The 16,674-nt window shown below is 46.6% G+C and overlaps 1 protein-coding gene across 2 annotated transcripts in view; it reads right to left on the minus strand.

The window, feature by feature from the left end:
* Positions 1 to 15,053, minus strand: part of impdh2 (IMP (inosine 5'-monophosphate) dehydrogenase 2) — a 28,816-nt gene extending 13,763 nt beyond the window's left edge. The window contains exons 1-9 of one of the 2 annotated variants that reach the window (XM_072581723.1): positions 14,805 to 15,053; positions 8,317 to 8,365; positions 7,519 to 7,620; positions 6,018 to 6,092; positions 5,414 to 5,620; positions 3,975 to 4,062; positions 3,297 to 3,496; positions 2,391 to 2,481; positions 715 to 810 (exon numbers count right to left, since the gene is read on the minus strand). In XM_072581723.1, coding sequence (XP_072437824.1) covers positions 715 to 810; positions 2,391 to 2,481; positions 3,297 to 3,496; positions 3,975 to 4,062; positions 5,414 to 5,620; positions 6,018 to 6,092; positions 7,519 to 7,620; positions 8,317 to 8,365; positions 14,805 to 15,016 — 1,120 coding nt within the window. In that variant the 5' untranslated portion in view covers positions 15,017 to 15,053. The remainder of the gene's footprint in view (positions 1 to 714; positions 811 to 2,390; positions 2,482 to 3,296; positions 3,497 to 3,974; positions 4,063 to 5,413; positions 5,621 to 6,017; positions 6,093 to 7,518; positions 7,621 to 8,316; positions 8,366 to 14,804) is intronic. The other variant, XM_072581722.1, reaches the window with a different exon arrangement.
* Positions 15,054 to 16,674: the final 1,621 nt, after the last annotated feature.

Genomic DNA, 16,674 nt, shown 5'->3' on the forward strand with positions numbered 1-16,674 from the left:
TCAGACTGTGCTCCCCTTACCACCGCAAGACAGCACAGCTATTTCAATAAAGCCTGTGCCTTCCCAGCAGCAAGGTGATCACTCTGTGCCTTCAGACCCTACCCCCTCAGCAGCTCTTGGGGAGATAGCAGATTCTTGAGATTGCCCATGGCAGAGAACTTCCATGGTCAGTGAGAATCTGAAGAATTCTCACAGTTCAGTTCTTCAAGCTCAATTATCAACTCAAAAGGAGGAAAAATGCAAGCTATGAAAATCCATTGATGTAGTTATGAAATCAGTCAAACAGTGGATGGAAATACTGATACAGTCACTGGTCCATAATGCAGGCAACCTACGAGTACTGCTCTCATTATTTTAGAAGTGCTTAGAACCAAACCTTGTAAAGCTAGAAATAATTTTCAACAATTCAGGAAAACTGCTGACTTACAGAAGTGTGAGGTATGAACTACAAGCAAGAATTTCAGAATGGGTAAAGTTCTGAGCTGCTGGGATCTAATGGATAGTGCAGGGGTTGTAACAAGGTACTGTCCAGACACAAACCAAAATATAGGAATTGCAGCTGAGAGATCATGGTACCCGAGAGATCATGGCACCCATCACTGAAGCAGACTCACAAGCATAGGTGCATCCCAGGAATCAGTATAAAGAGAAACAAACAGGTGCTGAGCTGATGGACAGTCAGTAATTGGTTTGGGTCAGGACTCAGAGTATTACCTTCCTGAGTGATACAGATGGAACCACTTCCCATTCCGACTCTCAGGGCATCCACACCAGCATCAATCAGATTCTTGGTCTGTGCTGCAGTTACAACTGAGAGAGATAGGGTGGGGAGAAACAGAAGAAAATGGTAAGTTTTGCCATAAGAGAATATTGATCATTTGCCTTAAAAAAATTTCCTCAAACACACCAGGGATAGGGCCTTTGTCTCAAGCAAAAAAAACTAGGAGGAAGTATTGCCCCGTGGCACTTTTCAAAAATACCCCAGTATCCAGCCAATACTTAATCGCTCAATCAACATCATCTATACCAATTACCCAGTCATTAGCAGGGGGAGCGTAGTGGGAGATTGCTGTGTACTGAGTGGGGAGGTGGTGATGTAGCAGTACTGTCGAAGGATTGGTAATTCAAAGGTCCCAGGGAGATGGGCATATCCATCCATGACAGCTGATGGAATTTACATTAAATGATTAAATCTGGAATTGAAAGCTAGTCTCAGTGACAGTGACCATGAATCTATCAATTGTTGTTAATGCCCCAAAACCAGGGAGAGTACACACAAGGTTTTCATGTATTTTTCCAAGGCTTGAAAATTGCAACAAAGAAGAAAGGTTGGATAGAGTTGATATGTTTTCTGTAAAACAAAGGGTGACTTAACTGAGGCATACAACATAATGAGACTCTGACAGAACGGACAGGGAACATTTGTTTCTGTTAGGAGAGAGGTCAGTTACCGATGTGTGTGTGTGCGAGTGTGAGAGAGGGGGCATATATTTCACATAAGCAGTAGAAGGGTTCGAGGGCACATAAGGAAAAGCTTTCTCAATCAGAAGGTAGTGGGTGTCTGGAACACAGTGCCCAGTTTGGTGATTCAAGTATTTAAAGGAAAGATGTACTGAGTGGGAAGATGGTGACCTCATCACCTGTCCCTGACATAGTGATGGACCACATGCTGGGAAGTGGGATTTGAATGGGCAGCGGGATTGGAATGGGCAGCGGGATTGGAATGGGCAGCGGGATTGGAATGGGCAGCCAGTACAGACACAAAGGGGTGAATGGCCTCTTTCTGGGCTTTAACTTTTCTACATTCACTACAACACAAAATGCAAGTCTGTCCAAACATTTTGGGGATGTTTGTTTCATTGTTCATATTCACAAGGATGTAGATATCACTGCTGTTCCAGCATTTATTGCCCCACCCCTAATCATCCTCAAGGAGGTGGTGGTGAGCTGCTTTCACAAAATCACTGCAGTCCACGTGCTGTAGGTTGATCCACGCTGCTGTAAGGGACAGCAGTGGGGGAAAATGGGATTTATTTGCCACGGTGAGTTCTTGCTGAGTATGCTGCCTAAAAGGGCAATAGAAAGAGATTCAAGAAGAAAACTTTCTAAAGGAATCAGGTAAAGTCCTGAAAAAGAGAAGTCTGCAGGGCTCTTGATTCAGAGGAGGGGAGTGGGACCGATTGGCTAGCTCTTTCTAAGAATGCACGCAGGTTCAATGGGCGAAATGGCATCCCACTTTGTCAGATTTGATGACAATACATGAAGAATCACATCACAGCACTTCAAGTGAGTGTTATTGAGGAGGTTCAATCATGTGATAAGTTGTTGAATTTCCCCAACAGTGACAAAAGGAGCAAACTGAGGATCTCAGATAAGTGACCGCAAATTACCATTTCCACCAATAACCTGCAGGTCCAGATACTTCTCTTTGATGTGTTTAATCATCTCAATTTGGAAGATGGAATTCCCTTGGGAAGAATCCTGTGGAGAGAGAGGGGTAGGGAGGAAGGGAAACAGAGAGAGAATGGGGAAGTAGTAAGAAAGACGGCATGGAGAGAGATAGAGAAAGCAAGAACAGCGCATTAGCTTCCAGCATCTAATTATGTCTCTCCCGCCTCGTCACAAACTGAACCTCCATTGGGTACGGGTCCCAAGCACACATTACTACAATTTGTTTACTTGTGTCTGTTACAAGTTTGTGTTCAAGTCACACCAAATATCTATTGCATGTCATGTTAAAATTCTCTGATGTAGATGATCCCAAAGGGAACTGTGATCAGGGTGTGGGGACAGGGCAGCATGCACAGCCGATGGGGAGAGGGAGGGCTGGTGGTGGTACAGGAGGGAGCGGAGTTGTCCTGGAAATTTTTTATCCTCAACAAACATCTCTAGAACAGCCTGCACCCGGTCATAGAGGTAAAAGCAAGGACTGCGGATGCTGGAAACCAGTCTAGATTAGAGTGGTGCTGGTAAAGCACAGCAGGCAGCATCTGAGGAGCAAGAAAATTGACATTTCGGGCAAAAGCCCTTAATCAGGAATAGGGGTAGGGTTCCTGCAGAGTGGAGCAAGCTGTCATAGAGCAAGCCGGCAGCTGTTTCTGATATTACAGCAGTAATTGTATTGCCAAAGTATTCTATTGGCTGCAGTTTGCATGGGGACACACAGAAGATGTGAAAGGTGCTTGAGGAATGCAAAACATTCTTTAGGAAAAGTGGGAGAAGTTGTGTTTGATTTGCAGACATTTCCTAACCAGAATGAATGCTGATTTGTGGGAATTGGCACCAAAGGAACTCACCAGGACCACAGCGTCCACACCAGCCTGCACCAGGAGGTCTAGCCGGTACCTGTCATCTGCATGAGTACCGATTGCTGCTCCACACAGTAGCTGCTTTTTGCTGTCTTTTGATGCAAGTGGATAATCACGATTCTTCTTCAGGTCAGTTCGGGCAATGAGAGCCACCAACTCGTCATTATCATTAACGATGGGCAACTTCCCTGAGATACAGACACAGACAGTTAGGGGTCCTGGGTCCACATGGACAAGTGATAGTTAACAGCAGCTTCTCGCTCAGTCAGAATACAATCTCTAACAACTGAACTGCGTGACAGTCATCAGTACCAACATAAAGCTCTTACTGGATCACAGAACTATAGAACACAACAGTCCATTCAGCCCACTCCTCTAATGCTACCCAATCAAATAGCGCCCTGTAATCTCACTGTCAATAACCGTAACTGATTATCCCAGAGTTATTCAAACCCCTTCAATCAGAACAATTTCAAAATGCATAAAATTGTGCTTTGGTACAAATTTATACATTCTGCAATTCTCTGATCCTCTTAGTATTGACTAATCCACTCACTGCCCGCACACTGAGCCACAGACTTAAGAAACCAGCAGACACAGTTTCCAAATTCAGACAGAAGAGACAACTATCATCACTGATGGTTTGGGTTCAGCTGCTCCTTTTACCTTTCTTACTCCGCTGCAGGATCTCGTTTGCTTCTTTCAAAGTGACAGCTGCTGGAGCAACCACCAGATCCTCCCTCTTTGTCATTACCTGGTGTAGAAACAGGGAAAAAAACAGTCTCAGCAATAGGTTAACACCCAGTGGAACATCCAAAGAGGGATGGCCACTGGGGGCGCGGGCAGTACACAGACACACACACACACACACACACACACCACCCCGTCCCTCGCCACACACTCTCTCAACCCTCCACTGTTACAACTGCCATTATGTTTTCCATGGGCCCTGACCATTTTGCTTCTCTCACTCAAGGTCCCCCTGTTTTGTCTGAAGTACGAATGAGGAGAAAGTGAGGACTGCAGATGCTGGAGATCAGAGCTGAAAATGTGTTGCTGGAAAAGCGCAGCAGGTCAGGCAGTATCCAAGGATCAGGAGAATCAACGTTTCAGGCATAAACCCTTCTTCAGGAATGAGCTTATGCCCGAAATGTCGATTCTCCTGCTCCTTGGATGCTGCCTGACCTGCTGCGCTTTTCCAGCAACACCTTTTCAGCTCTGAAATACAAATGAGGTCAATGTTAATATCATTCCAATCAGTGAGAATTCATCTCACCAATCTCATCCTTCCGCAGTCTACAGGGACTGGTCACAGTTATCACATTGTCTTCACAGTGGAAACCTTTATTCCTGGAAGATGGTGGTGTTTATTTCACTGGACCGGTAATGCAGGGACACAGCTTTAAATCCCAGCAAAACAGCTGGTTGGAAGTTAGATTCAATTAATAAATTGGAATTGACAGCTAGTCCGAGCGAACTTAGAGTCCGTATGGTGTGGAAGCAGGCTACTCAGGCCATCGAGTCCACACCAACCCCCCTAACAGCATCCCGACCTGACCCAACCCACTATAACTCTATTTCCCACAGCCAATCCACCCTAACCTGCATATTTTTGGACTGTGGGAGGAAACTGGAGCACTCAGAGGAAACCCATGCAGACACAGGGAGAACATGCAAACTCCACACAGACAGTCGGCAGAGGCTGGATTCAAACCCAGGTACCTGGCGTTGTGAGGCAACAGTGCTAACCACTGAGCCACTGTGCTGCCTTAACGGTGACCACAACATCATCATTGATTGTTGTAAAATTTCATCTGGTTCACTTGTCCTTTTGGGAAACTGCTATCCTTACCTGGTCTGGCCTACGTTTGGCCTCTTAACTGCCCTCTGAAATGGCCTAGTAAGTTATTCAATTCAAAAGACAACAAATGCTGGCACTTCATTTCATGAAAGAATAAAGATCCCAGGAAGAACTTGGAAAATCACTCATTCCCCTGACTACTTAGAGACAGATACACAGACTGAGAACCTGGGAGTCAGGAATCTTCTTAGACAAGGCTAGGCTCCATCCACCATGATGGTGGGCACAAACACACCGAGCCTACCTCAGCCAGGGAAAGATCGTGCTCCTTTTCTGTCAGGAAGTCAATGTCACGAGAGGAGATAATCCCCACCAGCCTCCCACCCAGTTTTCCAGTGTCTGTGATAGGAATTCCACAGAATCCATGGCGAGCTTTGGCTTCAAACACGTCCCGCACTTTATCCGAGGGGCTCATGACAACTGGGTCAATGATGAATCCCTGCTCATATTTCTATAAGGTTTAAAACAGAAATAAATTATGAGGACAGAAACAAATGGAGACAATAGTTACATCAACTGGAAAACACTGGCAACCGACCGCCAACAACCCCATTCTCCAATCTCAATCCCTACCCTCCCAATTATTCTGTCCCATTTTCTCTCAGGAATACACTGAATTTGCTGCTGACTGCATGGAGTCTGCCTGCATCACTGATCTTTCCTGTGTTTTTAAGAAATTAGTCTTTTGTCCTAGTAATTTATTTCCTCGGGCATTTCTGTCGACTCTCAAGCAGCTTACTTCCCTATTTGTCTAAAGACCGAATTGGAAGAGAGGCACGGAAATTCTGGAATTGCTCCATTAGCCCGATGGGCAGAAATCACAGGGTGCTAATATTCTGAGTTTGTACCTTCACTTTGCGGACTTCGTTTGCCTGGAACTCTGGGGTACAGTTGTGGTGGATAAAGCCAATTCCTCCCATCAGCTGTGGTATGAAGAGAAAATAACAGGAGTTAGCAGCACACTCTGTATAGGAGCCAAACACAGGCTCACCAAGAACTCCACCAACACAATCATTGCAGCGTTTCCATTTCAAAAAGAGAACCTAACTCATCACAAGCTGTACTGAAACTCTTTCACACAAGTCTCAGACATAAGTGCATCTAACCTGTAAAATAACTAAAAGCACTGTGAAAAACTCAAGAGGGTGTAAGACAATTGGATAAAGAAATTCTGGCTCAGTAACCGCACTTGCTGTCAGGAACCAAGTTACACCAAACAGCACCCATTTCACTTGCAGCGCATTAACCTCAAACATAATTCAGCTCAGTGAGAATGGCATGCAGCTGCTCAGCAAAAGGTCTCATAGAAAGACCAGCACTCAGGTTCAAGGAGGCAGCTCACCAACACGTTCCTGATCTCAATCTCAGTATCCAGGGGACAATTTCAAAGTTTGCAGATGACACAAAACTTGGCGGAATTGGAAACTGCGAGGTCAATGTGAAATTTCAAAAAGGACATTGACAAGTTAGTAGAACGGACAGATGAGGTTCAATGCAGAGAAATGTGAGGTGATGCACTATTTCCAGAAGAACACAATGGTATCAGAAAACAGGAGGCATAATTCTAAAGGGTGTGCAGAAGCAGAGGGAGAAAGCTGTAAATACAGCATACAGTGTCCTTGGCTTTATTACAGAGTACAAGAGCAAGGTGATGCTGAACTTGTACAAGACACTTGTTAGACCTCAGCTGGAGTTGTGGGTGCCACGTTAGAGGAAAGATGCAAATGCATTGGAGAGTGAACAGAAGTGATTTACTAGAATGGTGCCAAGAATGAGAAACTTCAGCTATGCAGATAGATTGAAGAAGCTGGAACTATTTTCCTGAGAGCGAAGGCGGCTAAGAAGAAATCTAATAGTGGTTGTCAAACCTATGAGCAGGCACAAAATCAGACAGCACGAACCTGTTTCAGCACATAAAAGGAACCACGGAGAGCGGGAATGGATTTAAAGTGCATTGTTAGGGTATAGAATGCACTACCTAGAATTGTGGTGGAGGCAAGTTCAAGTTAGGCATTTAAAGAGGCTATTGGATAGGGTTTTGGATAGCAAATGCTGTGCAGGGATCTGGGAAAAAGGCAGGATATTGGCACTAAATAACAGAGCTGGACTACATAGTGGAGCTGGTAAAGGATGATGTGCTGAATGGCCACCTTCTATTCTGCAGCAACACCCAGTTAGATCATCAACCACGCAGAGCAGCAGCTCAGAGGTTTGCAGTAAACGCAGCAATCATTTTATAGACAAGTGCATCAGATCCCAAAGTGAGGACATGGCTTCTCACTCTGTACATTAGCAGCATTACCATATCGGGGGGGTGGAGAACTGTGGGATAGGATCAGTGCCACTTACCGCCATTGCAATAGCCATATTAGATTCGGTTACTGTGTCCATTGGAGAAGAGACCAGCGGGGTTTTTAAAGTGATCTTCTTTGTAAGTGCGGAGGTGAGATCCTACAAAGAGACAGAGGGGTAAATAACAGACATAGCCTGTAGGAATTACCCAGTGAATTCCTATTCTTTCAATAAGTCATCTTTCCCCAACGATAAAAACACTACTACGACTGCCACCCTCTTCCCAAAAAATTATAACCGTCCTGGCTCTGTCAGCGACATTGTAAACAACTCAGAAGACAACAGCAGTTTCTGAGCTTCAATACAAACAGTTTACACTCTCAACAATCTCCAAAGAACATTAAAAAACATCAAGAGTCACACATTAAGATGGCAGACAGCATATAGGTGGATGTTATGCTGAATCTTTACAAATTGTTGGTCAGGTCCAGTCTGGAATACTGTGGTTAATTCTGAGCTACACATCTTAGCAAGGATGTTCAAGTCTCAGACAAGTCACAGAGATGAAGTAAAATAGCACCAGGCATGCAGGGTTTCAAGTAATACGGAAAGAGTGGGTTTAAGCTGAGCACAGATGTTTATGCGGGAGATTTAACAGAGGGGTTTAAAATCAGGAGTGAATAAAGAGCAATTGTTTCCAGCAGCAGTTGGGGCAGTAACCAGAGGGGAAGTGGAGAGAATGGTGTTTTTGACACAAAGTTATGATCTTGAAGTTACTTGATCAAGTTACATAAGCAAGTCCAGTGTTTAAACTTTTCCAACAGCTTTATTCTGAAGTTTAATCTTAATACTCACCACCTCGTCAGAGGTGAAATCGATGTATCCAGGCAGGATGAGAAAATCACTGAAAGGGAGAGAGAAAGCAAAAACAAAAATCAGCAACATTTAAACATAAGATTATAAGATATAGGAACAGAATTAGGCCATTCAGCCCATCGTGTCTGCTCTGCCATTCAAATATGACTCCTATTTCTCAACCCATTCAGCTGCCTTCTCACCATAACCCCTGACCCCCTTACTAATCAACAGTCTATCTATCTCTGGTTTAAAGACACATAATTACTTGGCCTCCACAGCCCTCTGCAGTAATGAGTTCTACAGTCTAGCCACCCTCTGGCTAAAGAAATTCCTCCTCATCTCAGTTTTAAATGGTCAACCCTTCATTCTGAGGCTGTGCCCTAGGGTCCTAGTCTTTCCTATTGTTGGGAACATCTTCTCCATGTCCACTCTACTCAGGCTTCTCAATATTCTGCAAGTTTCAATCAGATCCCCCCTCTGCTCCCCCATCCTTCTGAACTCCAAGTACAGACCCAGAGTTCTCAACTGCTCCTCACTTGACAAGCCCTTCAGCCCCAGGATCATTCTTGCAAACCTGTCCAATGCCAGTACTGTGCTGTAATGTTCTATGCTCTAAAACTGCTCTCAATATTCCAAATGTGGTCTGACCACAACCATATACAGCCTCAGAAGCACATCCATGCTCCTGTATTCTAACCTTCCTGAAGTGAATGCAAATCTGCTTTTGCCTTCCTAATTACTGAATGAAACTGCATGTTCAAATCAGAAATCAGAATAGATCCTGAACTAGGACTCCCAAGTCCTATTGTGCTTCAGATTTCTGAAGGCTTTCCCTGTTTAGAAAATGGTCAACACCTTACTTATTCACACACTGTATTCCAGCTTCCATTTCCTTGTTCACTCCCTGTACACATCCAAGTCCTTCTGCAGTCTCCCCTTCTTCTCAACACTACCTGTCCCTCCACCTAACTTTGCGTCATCTGCAACCCTAGCAACCATGCCCTTAGTCCTGCCTTCAGAACTCTGGGGTGTAGTCCATATGATCCTGTTGTGTTATCTACCTTCAGACTTTTCAGCTTCCCCAGCATCTTCTCCTTAGTGATGGCCAGTACATTCACCTCTGCTCCCAGACTCAAAGTTCTGGTGTCTTCCATCAATGAGAACTGATGTAAAGTATCAATTTACTTCATCCACCATTTCTTTTTTCCCCAGACTCATTTTCCAGTGTCCACTCTCTCCTCTTTTACATCAAAAAAGTCTTGCAATTGTCAACATTACTCGCTAGCTAACCCTCATATTTCATCTTCTCCCAGCTCCACATCCAGGTTCAAAAGCATCAGCAACACTCACTCTCTTCCTTGGAGACTCACGAGTCATTGCTGTAGCACCAATCAGTAAGTGCTGATTGGTTTGACATGATGTTGAGATGGGATTCAACCCCAGAAGCAGAGTTGCTGTCAGTCCCCTGGGGTCCAATGGACTGACCAGAGGGGACAGCACAGGATGAGGCCATTCAGCTCCAAGTTGATGATTGGGTGAAATGAAAACGAGTACCAGCATATCCTTCCCTTTCTTTCTTCCTCGTGTCTACCCTCTTCTCCCTTAAATATACTGACACTAGTCACTTTGAACACTACCTTTGAGAAAAAGTTCCATGTTCTCCCCACTCTCTGAATGACAGGGTTTCACCTGAATTTCCCACTGAGTTTACTCTTGGTTCTCTTACCTCAACAGCCCCTAAAGATCTGGTCTCAATCCCACACTTGAAAGCATCTTATCAATATCAACATTAGCAACACAGTCTTCATTAAGAAGCCTTCATTACGATCACTCCAAATTTTCTCATTTTTCAATTAAAGAGCCCCAACCGGTTCAATCTTTCCTGACAGTAATATTATAATACTTCATTTCAGTATATTATTTCTACACTATCTCCAGTGTGCCTATATCCTCTAATAGGACAAGGATCAGAGCTGTTGACAGTCACATCCATTGTGGTCTAACCAAGATTCAATGTGATTTGATAACTTCTCTGCTTTTCTATTCCATTCCTCTACAAATGAAAGCCAGTAGTTTTTTTTGCCATCTTGATGGCTTTACTGACATCACTGCTTTCAGTGAGAGTGTTGCATCTGTAACTCTGGATCCCTTTACTCCTTAAATCCATTCTAACCCAGACTTACAGCAGGAGTAAGGCTGCATGGATCCAAACACAGAAGCTACTGGGTGTATTCAATGGACTTCACTGTAGATGTACCCACCCCACTAAGGACTCTAGCAGTTCAAGAAAGTGGTTCAGTGCCTTCTTTTCCAGGACAGGAAATTACCACAATCTTGCTGTCCTGTGACAGATCCCGTGGAATTCTCATGGTACAGATTATCAAACTGCAGAATCAGTTTTCAGCCTAAACTGGAATTGAAGAAATTCAGCTTCCTCTCGTGTTTTCAATTCTCATTAATATTCTGTTCATGCCAATTTTAAACTCAATAACAGTCTGTTAAGCAAATCAACTCATCCGACAAATCTTCACCATGTGACTTAAACAGTTTCCATCCGATCTGTCATCCAGTGAGCTCCAAACCAGAGATTGAGACAGGGAGCGAGTTCCAAAAGGTACTGGCTGCCCTTCGCCCCCCCCCCCCCCCCCCCCCCTCCCCCTCCCCCTCCCCCCTCCCCCCTCCCCCCTCCCACCCCACTACAGGCGCATGGAGTGCACTAGCAAGCCATTTAACTATGAGGGGCTCCACCCGTCCTGCTACCAGATAATATCACTTATACTATCAAGCAGTGAACTGCCCCAACAAATTAATATCCTCATTTGGAGACTGAACCTCACTCTGATGGCCACCCATGGTCAACAGTCTCACCTGTGGGGCCTTAAAAGGTAACAATCATTAGTGAATTAGCTTGTACAGGCTCAATGGATGAAATTACGACTTGCATCCTCACCTACTCACTGCTTCTGCATTCATAATCTGCAAGTTAGAACAGGCACAGAAAACTCTTTGGCTCCTCTCAACTGTCATATCGAGCTCTGAACCGTGTGACACCTTCAAATCTGTCATTTTTGTCTCTTTTCTTTGAAAGAAAAACCCACACAGAGGATGGGTCCAGAAAATCAGTTTCTGCACAACAGGCTGTGGCAGTGATCAAGAGTGAGCTCAAATATATTTGTCTGACCCCCACACGACAGATGAACGAGGACAAAGACACCCTGTTTGCTGGATCACAGAGACAGCAGCTACTGGGTGACAGAAAGAGCCCTGGTCAGAAGGTGGTCACAAGTCAGCACACATGCAAGCAGCTTCCAATCAATTCCCAGCACTGTAACTAAATTTAATTCAGTTAGCATAGCTACATAGCAATCATTAAAACTTCAGAAGATTTCTACTTTCTCAAATAGATTGACCCCTCTAGCCCTACCCTCAAGTGGGCGGAACTTTAAATCATCCTTATAACCCCAAACAATTAGGTATTATATTCAAATCCTCAGGACACTCAACCTTACAATTAAAGGTGCCATTCCTGAAATACATTAGAACAAAAGCCAGTTTGTGCACGGTGAGATCCAGTAAGTGTCAAATACACTTAGTTACTGATGCAGAAATAATGGCCAAATCTTATTTTACATCTGCAAAACCTGCCTCTTTGAATGCGGTGTGCCTTTTGTCCTGCTGCCCCAATAATACAGCACTCCTTCAGTACTGCATTGAATTGTGAAACTAGACCATGGGCTCAAGGCTCAGATCTGTGACCGAACTGAGAGACTTAAGTCATTGAGATGTACAACACGAAAACAGACCCTTTGGTTCAACCCGTCTATGCCAACCAGATATCCCAACCCAATCTAGTCCCATTTGCCAGCACCCAGCCCATATCCCTCCAAACCCTTCCTATTCTTAAACCCATCCAGATGCCTTTTACATGCTGTAATTGTACCAGCCTCCACTACTTCCTCTGGCAGCTCATTCCACACACGTACCACCTTCTGCATGAAACATTTGCCCCTTAGGTCCCTTTTATATCTTTCCCCTCTCACCCTAAACCTCTGCCCTCTAGTTCTATACTCTCCCACCCTACAGAAAAGACCTTGTTGTCTATTTATCCTACCCATGCCCCTGATGCATTTATAAACCTTGATAAGATAGACCATAAGACATAGGAGTGGAAGTAAGGCCATTCGGCCCATCGAGTCCACTCCGCCATTCAATCATGGCTGATGGGCATTTCAACTCCACTTACCCGCATTCTCCCCGTAGCCCTTAATTCCTTGTGACATCAAGAATTTATCAATCTCTGCCTTGAAGACAGTTAGCGTCCCGGCCTCCACTGCACTCCGCGGCAATGAATTCCACAGGCCCACCACTCTCTGGCTGAAGAAATGTCTCCGCATTTCTGTTCTGAATTTACCCCCTCTATTTCTAAGGCTGTGTCCACGGGTCCTAGTCTCCTTGCCTAATGGAAACAATTTCCTAGCGTACACCCTTTAAGGTCATCCTTCAATCTCTGACACTCCAGACAAAACAGCCCCAGCCTATTCACCTATCCCTACAGCTCAAATTCTCCAACCCTGGCCACATCGTCTTAAATCTTTTCTAAACCCTTTCAAGTTTCACAACATCTTTCCAATAGGAAGGAGACCAGAACTGCACGCAATATTCCAAAAATGGCCCAATCATTTTCCAGTACAGTTGCAACATAACCTCTCACCCCTTATTACTCAATACTCTGACCAATAAAAGAAAACATACCAAAAGCCTTCTTCACTATCCTGCAACTCTACTTTCAAGGAGCTATGAACCTGCACGCTAAGGTGTCTTTGTTCAGCAACACTTCCCAGGACGTTACCATTAGGTATACAAGTCCGGCTCAGATTTGATTTTCCAAACTGCAGCACCTCTCATTTATCTAAATTAAACTCCATCTGCCACTCCTCAGCCCAGTGGCCCATCTGATCAAGACCCCGTTGTACTCTGGAGGTAACCTTCTTTGCTGTCCACTACACCTCCAATTTTGGTGTCATCTGCAAACTTACTAACTGTACCTCTTATGCTCACATCCAAATCATTTATGCAAATGACAAAACGTAGTGGACTCAGCAACGATCCTTGTGGCACTCCACTGGTCACAGGCCTCCAGTCTGAAAAACAACTCTCCACCACCACCCTCTGTCTTCTACCTTCGAGCCAGTTCTTTATCCAAATGGCAAGTTCTCCCTCTATTCCATGAGATCTAACCAGTCTCCCATGGGGAACCTTGTCGAACGCCTTACTGAAGTCCATATAGATCATGTCTACTGCTCTGCTCTCATCAATCCTCTTTGTTACTTCTTCAAAAAACTCATGCAAGTTTGTGAGACATGATTTCCCACGCACAAAGCCATGTTGACTATCCCTAATCAGTCCTTGCCTTTCCAAATACATGTACACCCTGTCCCTAAGGATTTCCTCCAACAACTTGTCCATCACCAACATCAGGCTCACTGGTCTATAGTTGCCTGGCTTGTCCTTACCGCCCTTCTTAAACAGTGGCACCACATTAGCCAACCTCCAGTCTTCCGGTACCTCACCTGCGACTATCGATGATACAAATATTTCAGTAAGAGGCCCAGCAATCATTTCCCTAGCTTCCCAGAGTTCTAGAGTACACCTGATCAGGTTCTGGGGATTTATCCACTTCTATGCATTTTAAGACATCCAACATTTCCTCCTCTGTAATATAGACATTTTTCAAGATGTAACCACGTATTCAATACATTCCATATCTTTCAAATCCTTTTCCACAGTAAATACTGATGCAAAATACTCGTTTGGTATCTCCCTGTCTCCTGCGGCTCCACACAAAGACCGCCTTGCTGATCTTTGAGGGGCCCTCTCCTCTCCTCTCCTCTCCTCAGTTACTCTTTTGCCCTTAATATATTTATAAAATCCCTTTGGATTCTCCTTAACCCTATTAGCCAAAGCCTCTTTTTGCCCTCCCGATTTCCCTCTTAAGTATCTTCCTCCTACCTTTATACCTTCATTCAATGTCTCCTGTCTACACCTGACATATACTTCCTTCTTTTTCTTAACCAAACCCTCAATTTCTTTAGTCATCCAGCATTCCCTATACCCACCAGCCTTCCCTTTCACCCTGACAGGAATATACTTTCTCTGGATTATCGTTATCTCATTTCTGAAGGCTTCCCATTTTCCAGCCGTCCCTTTACCTGCGAACATCTGCCCCCGCCCCCCCCACACCCACCCGCCGCCGCCGCCCCCGCTCTCGCCCACCCCCCCCGCCCCCGCTCCCGCTCTCGCCCTCGCCCCCCCCACACCCACCCCCCGCCCCCCGTCGCCGTCGTCCTCCTCTCCCCCTTCCTTTCCCGTTCTCCGGTGCCCCTCTCTCTCTCTCTCCCCCCCCCCCCCCCTTCTTCCCCCGTTCCCGGGTGACCCCCCCTCGCGTTCCCGGGTGACCCTCCCCTCCCCTCCCCTCCCACACTCACTTGTAGGTGAGCCCCTCTCCGGCCCCGAACAGTTGCTGTCCGCTCTGTCCATCCTCCGGGATATACCCGGTGCCGCCGCTGATGAGGAATTCGGCGGGGGCCGGTTCGGTGTCAGCGCCAGTGCCAGTGCCAGTGCCGGGCCGGGGGTGGCCGGGCTGGGCCGGGGAGATTGGGCTCGAGCCCATGGGCTGAGAGGAAGGCCGCTCCGACATTAGCGCGCACGAGGGTGACCGGATATCCGGCGGCAACGTGCAGCAGGGCGTGAGACCCTCCCCCCACCCAGGTGGGCGGGGCCACAGGGAGAGGCGGCAGAGGGGAACGTTCACGGGGGGGGGGGGGGGGGGCGGTGTTGGGGGAGGGGCAGGTGCAGGTGGGGAGCGGGAGGAGAGAGGGGCAGATGTGGGGGAGGAGCAGTGTTGGGGAGGGATAGGTGTGTGGGGGAGGGGGTGCGGTGCACGAGTCTGTGGGGATAGAGTGGGGAAGGTATGGGGGAGGAGTGGGGAAGGTATGGGGGAGGGGTGGGGCAGGTGTGTGGGGGAGGGGGTGGGGGGGGTGCGGTGCACGAGTCTGTGGGGAAGGTATGGGGGAGGGGTGGGGAAGGTATGGGGGAGGGGTGGGGAAGGTATGGGGGAGGGGTGGGGAAGGTATGGGGGAGGGGTGGGGCAGGGGATAAGGGAGTTGGGAGAAGGTGCTTATTGAAGTGAATAATAATTAGAGAAGACTGTCAATGGGGAGGCTTTCAAAAGGAATTTTAATGTCCCAGCACCAGGTGACAGTCCAACAGATTTATTTGGAAGCACTAGGTTTCAGAGCGCTGCTCCCTCCGCCTCTTCCTCCGCTACATTGATGACTGCATTGGCGCCACCTCGTGCTCCCGGGAGGAGGTTGAGCAATTCATCAACTTCACCAACACATTCCACCCTGACCTTAAATTTACTTGGACCATCTCTGACACCTCCCTCCCCTTCCTGGACCTCTCCACCTCCATTAATGACCGACTTGACATCGACATTTTATTTAACAAAGCCACCGACTCCCACAGCTACCTGGATTACACCTCTTCCCACCCTACCTTCTGCAAAAAATGCCATCCCGTATTCCCAATTCCTCCACCTCCACCGGATCTGCTTCCACAGAACACACCAGATGGCCTCCTTCTTTAGAAGACCGCAATTTCCCTTCCCACGGGGTTAAAGATGCCCTCCAACGCATCTAGTCTACATCCTGCACCTCCGCCCTCAGACCCCACCCCTCCAACCGTGACAAGGACAGAACACCCCTGGTGCTCACCTTTCACCCTACAAACCTTCGCATAAACTAAATCATCCGCCGACATTTCCGCCACCTCCAAAAAGACCCCACCACCAGGGATATATTTCCCTCCCCACCCCTTTCTGCCTTCCTCAAAGACCGTTCCCTCTGTGACTACCTGATCAGATCCACACCATCCTACAACCCACCCTCCCATCCTGGCACTTACCCCTGCCACCGCAGGAACTGTAAAACCTGCACCCACACCTCCTCTCTCACCTCTATTCAAGGCCCTAAAGGAGCCTTCCACATCCAAAGTTTTACCTGCACATCCACTAATATCATTTATTGTATCCGTTGCTCCCGATGCGGTCTCCTCTACATGGGGGAGACTGGACGCTTCCTGGCAGAGCGCTTTAGGGAACATCTCCAGGCCACCTGCACCAATCACACTGCCTTATGGCCCAACATTTCAACTCCCCCTCCCACTCTGCCGAGGACATGGAGGTCCTGGGCCTCCTTCAGCGCCGCTCCCTCACCACCAGACGCCTGGAGGAAGAACGCCTCATCTTCCACCTCGGAACACTTCAACCCCAGGGCATCAATGTGGACTTCAACA

Source organism: Chiloscyllium punctatum, chromosome 12 (genome assembly GCF_047496795.1).
Source record: "Chiloscyllium punctatum isolate Juve2018m chromosome 12, sChiPun1.3, whole genome shotgun sequence".
Lineage (NCBI taxonomy): Eukaryota > Metazoa > Chordata > Chondrichthyes > Orectolobiformes > Hemiscylliidae > Chiloscyllium > Chiloscyllium punctatum.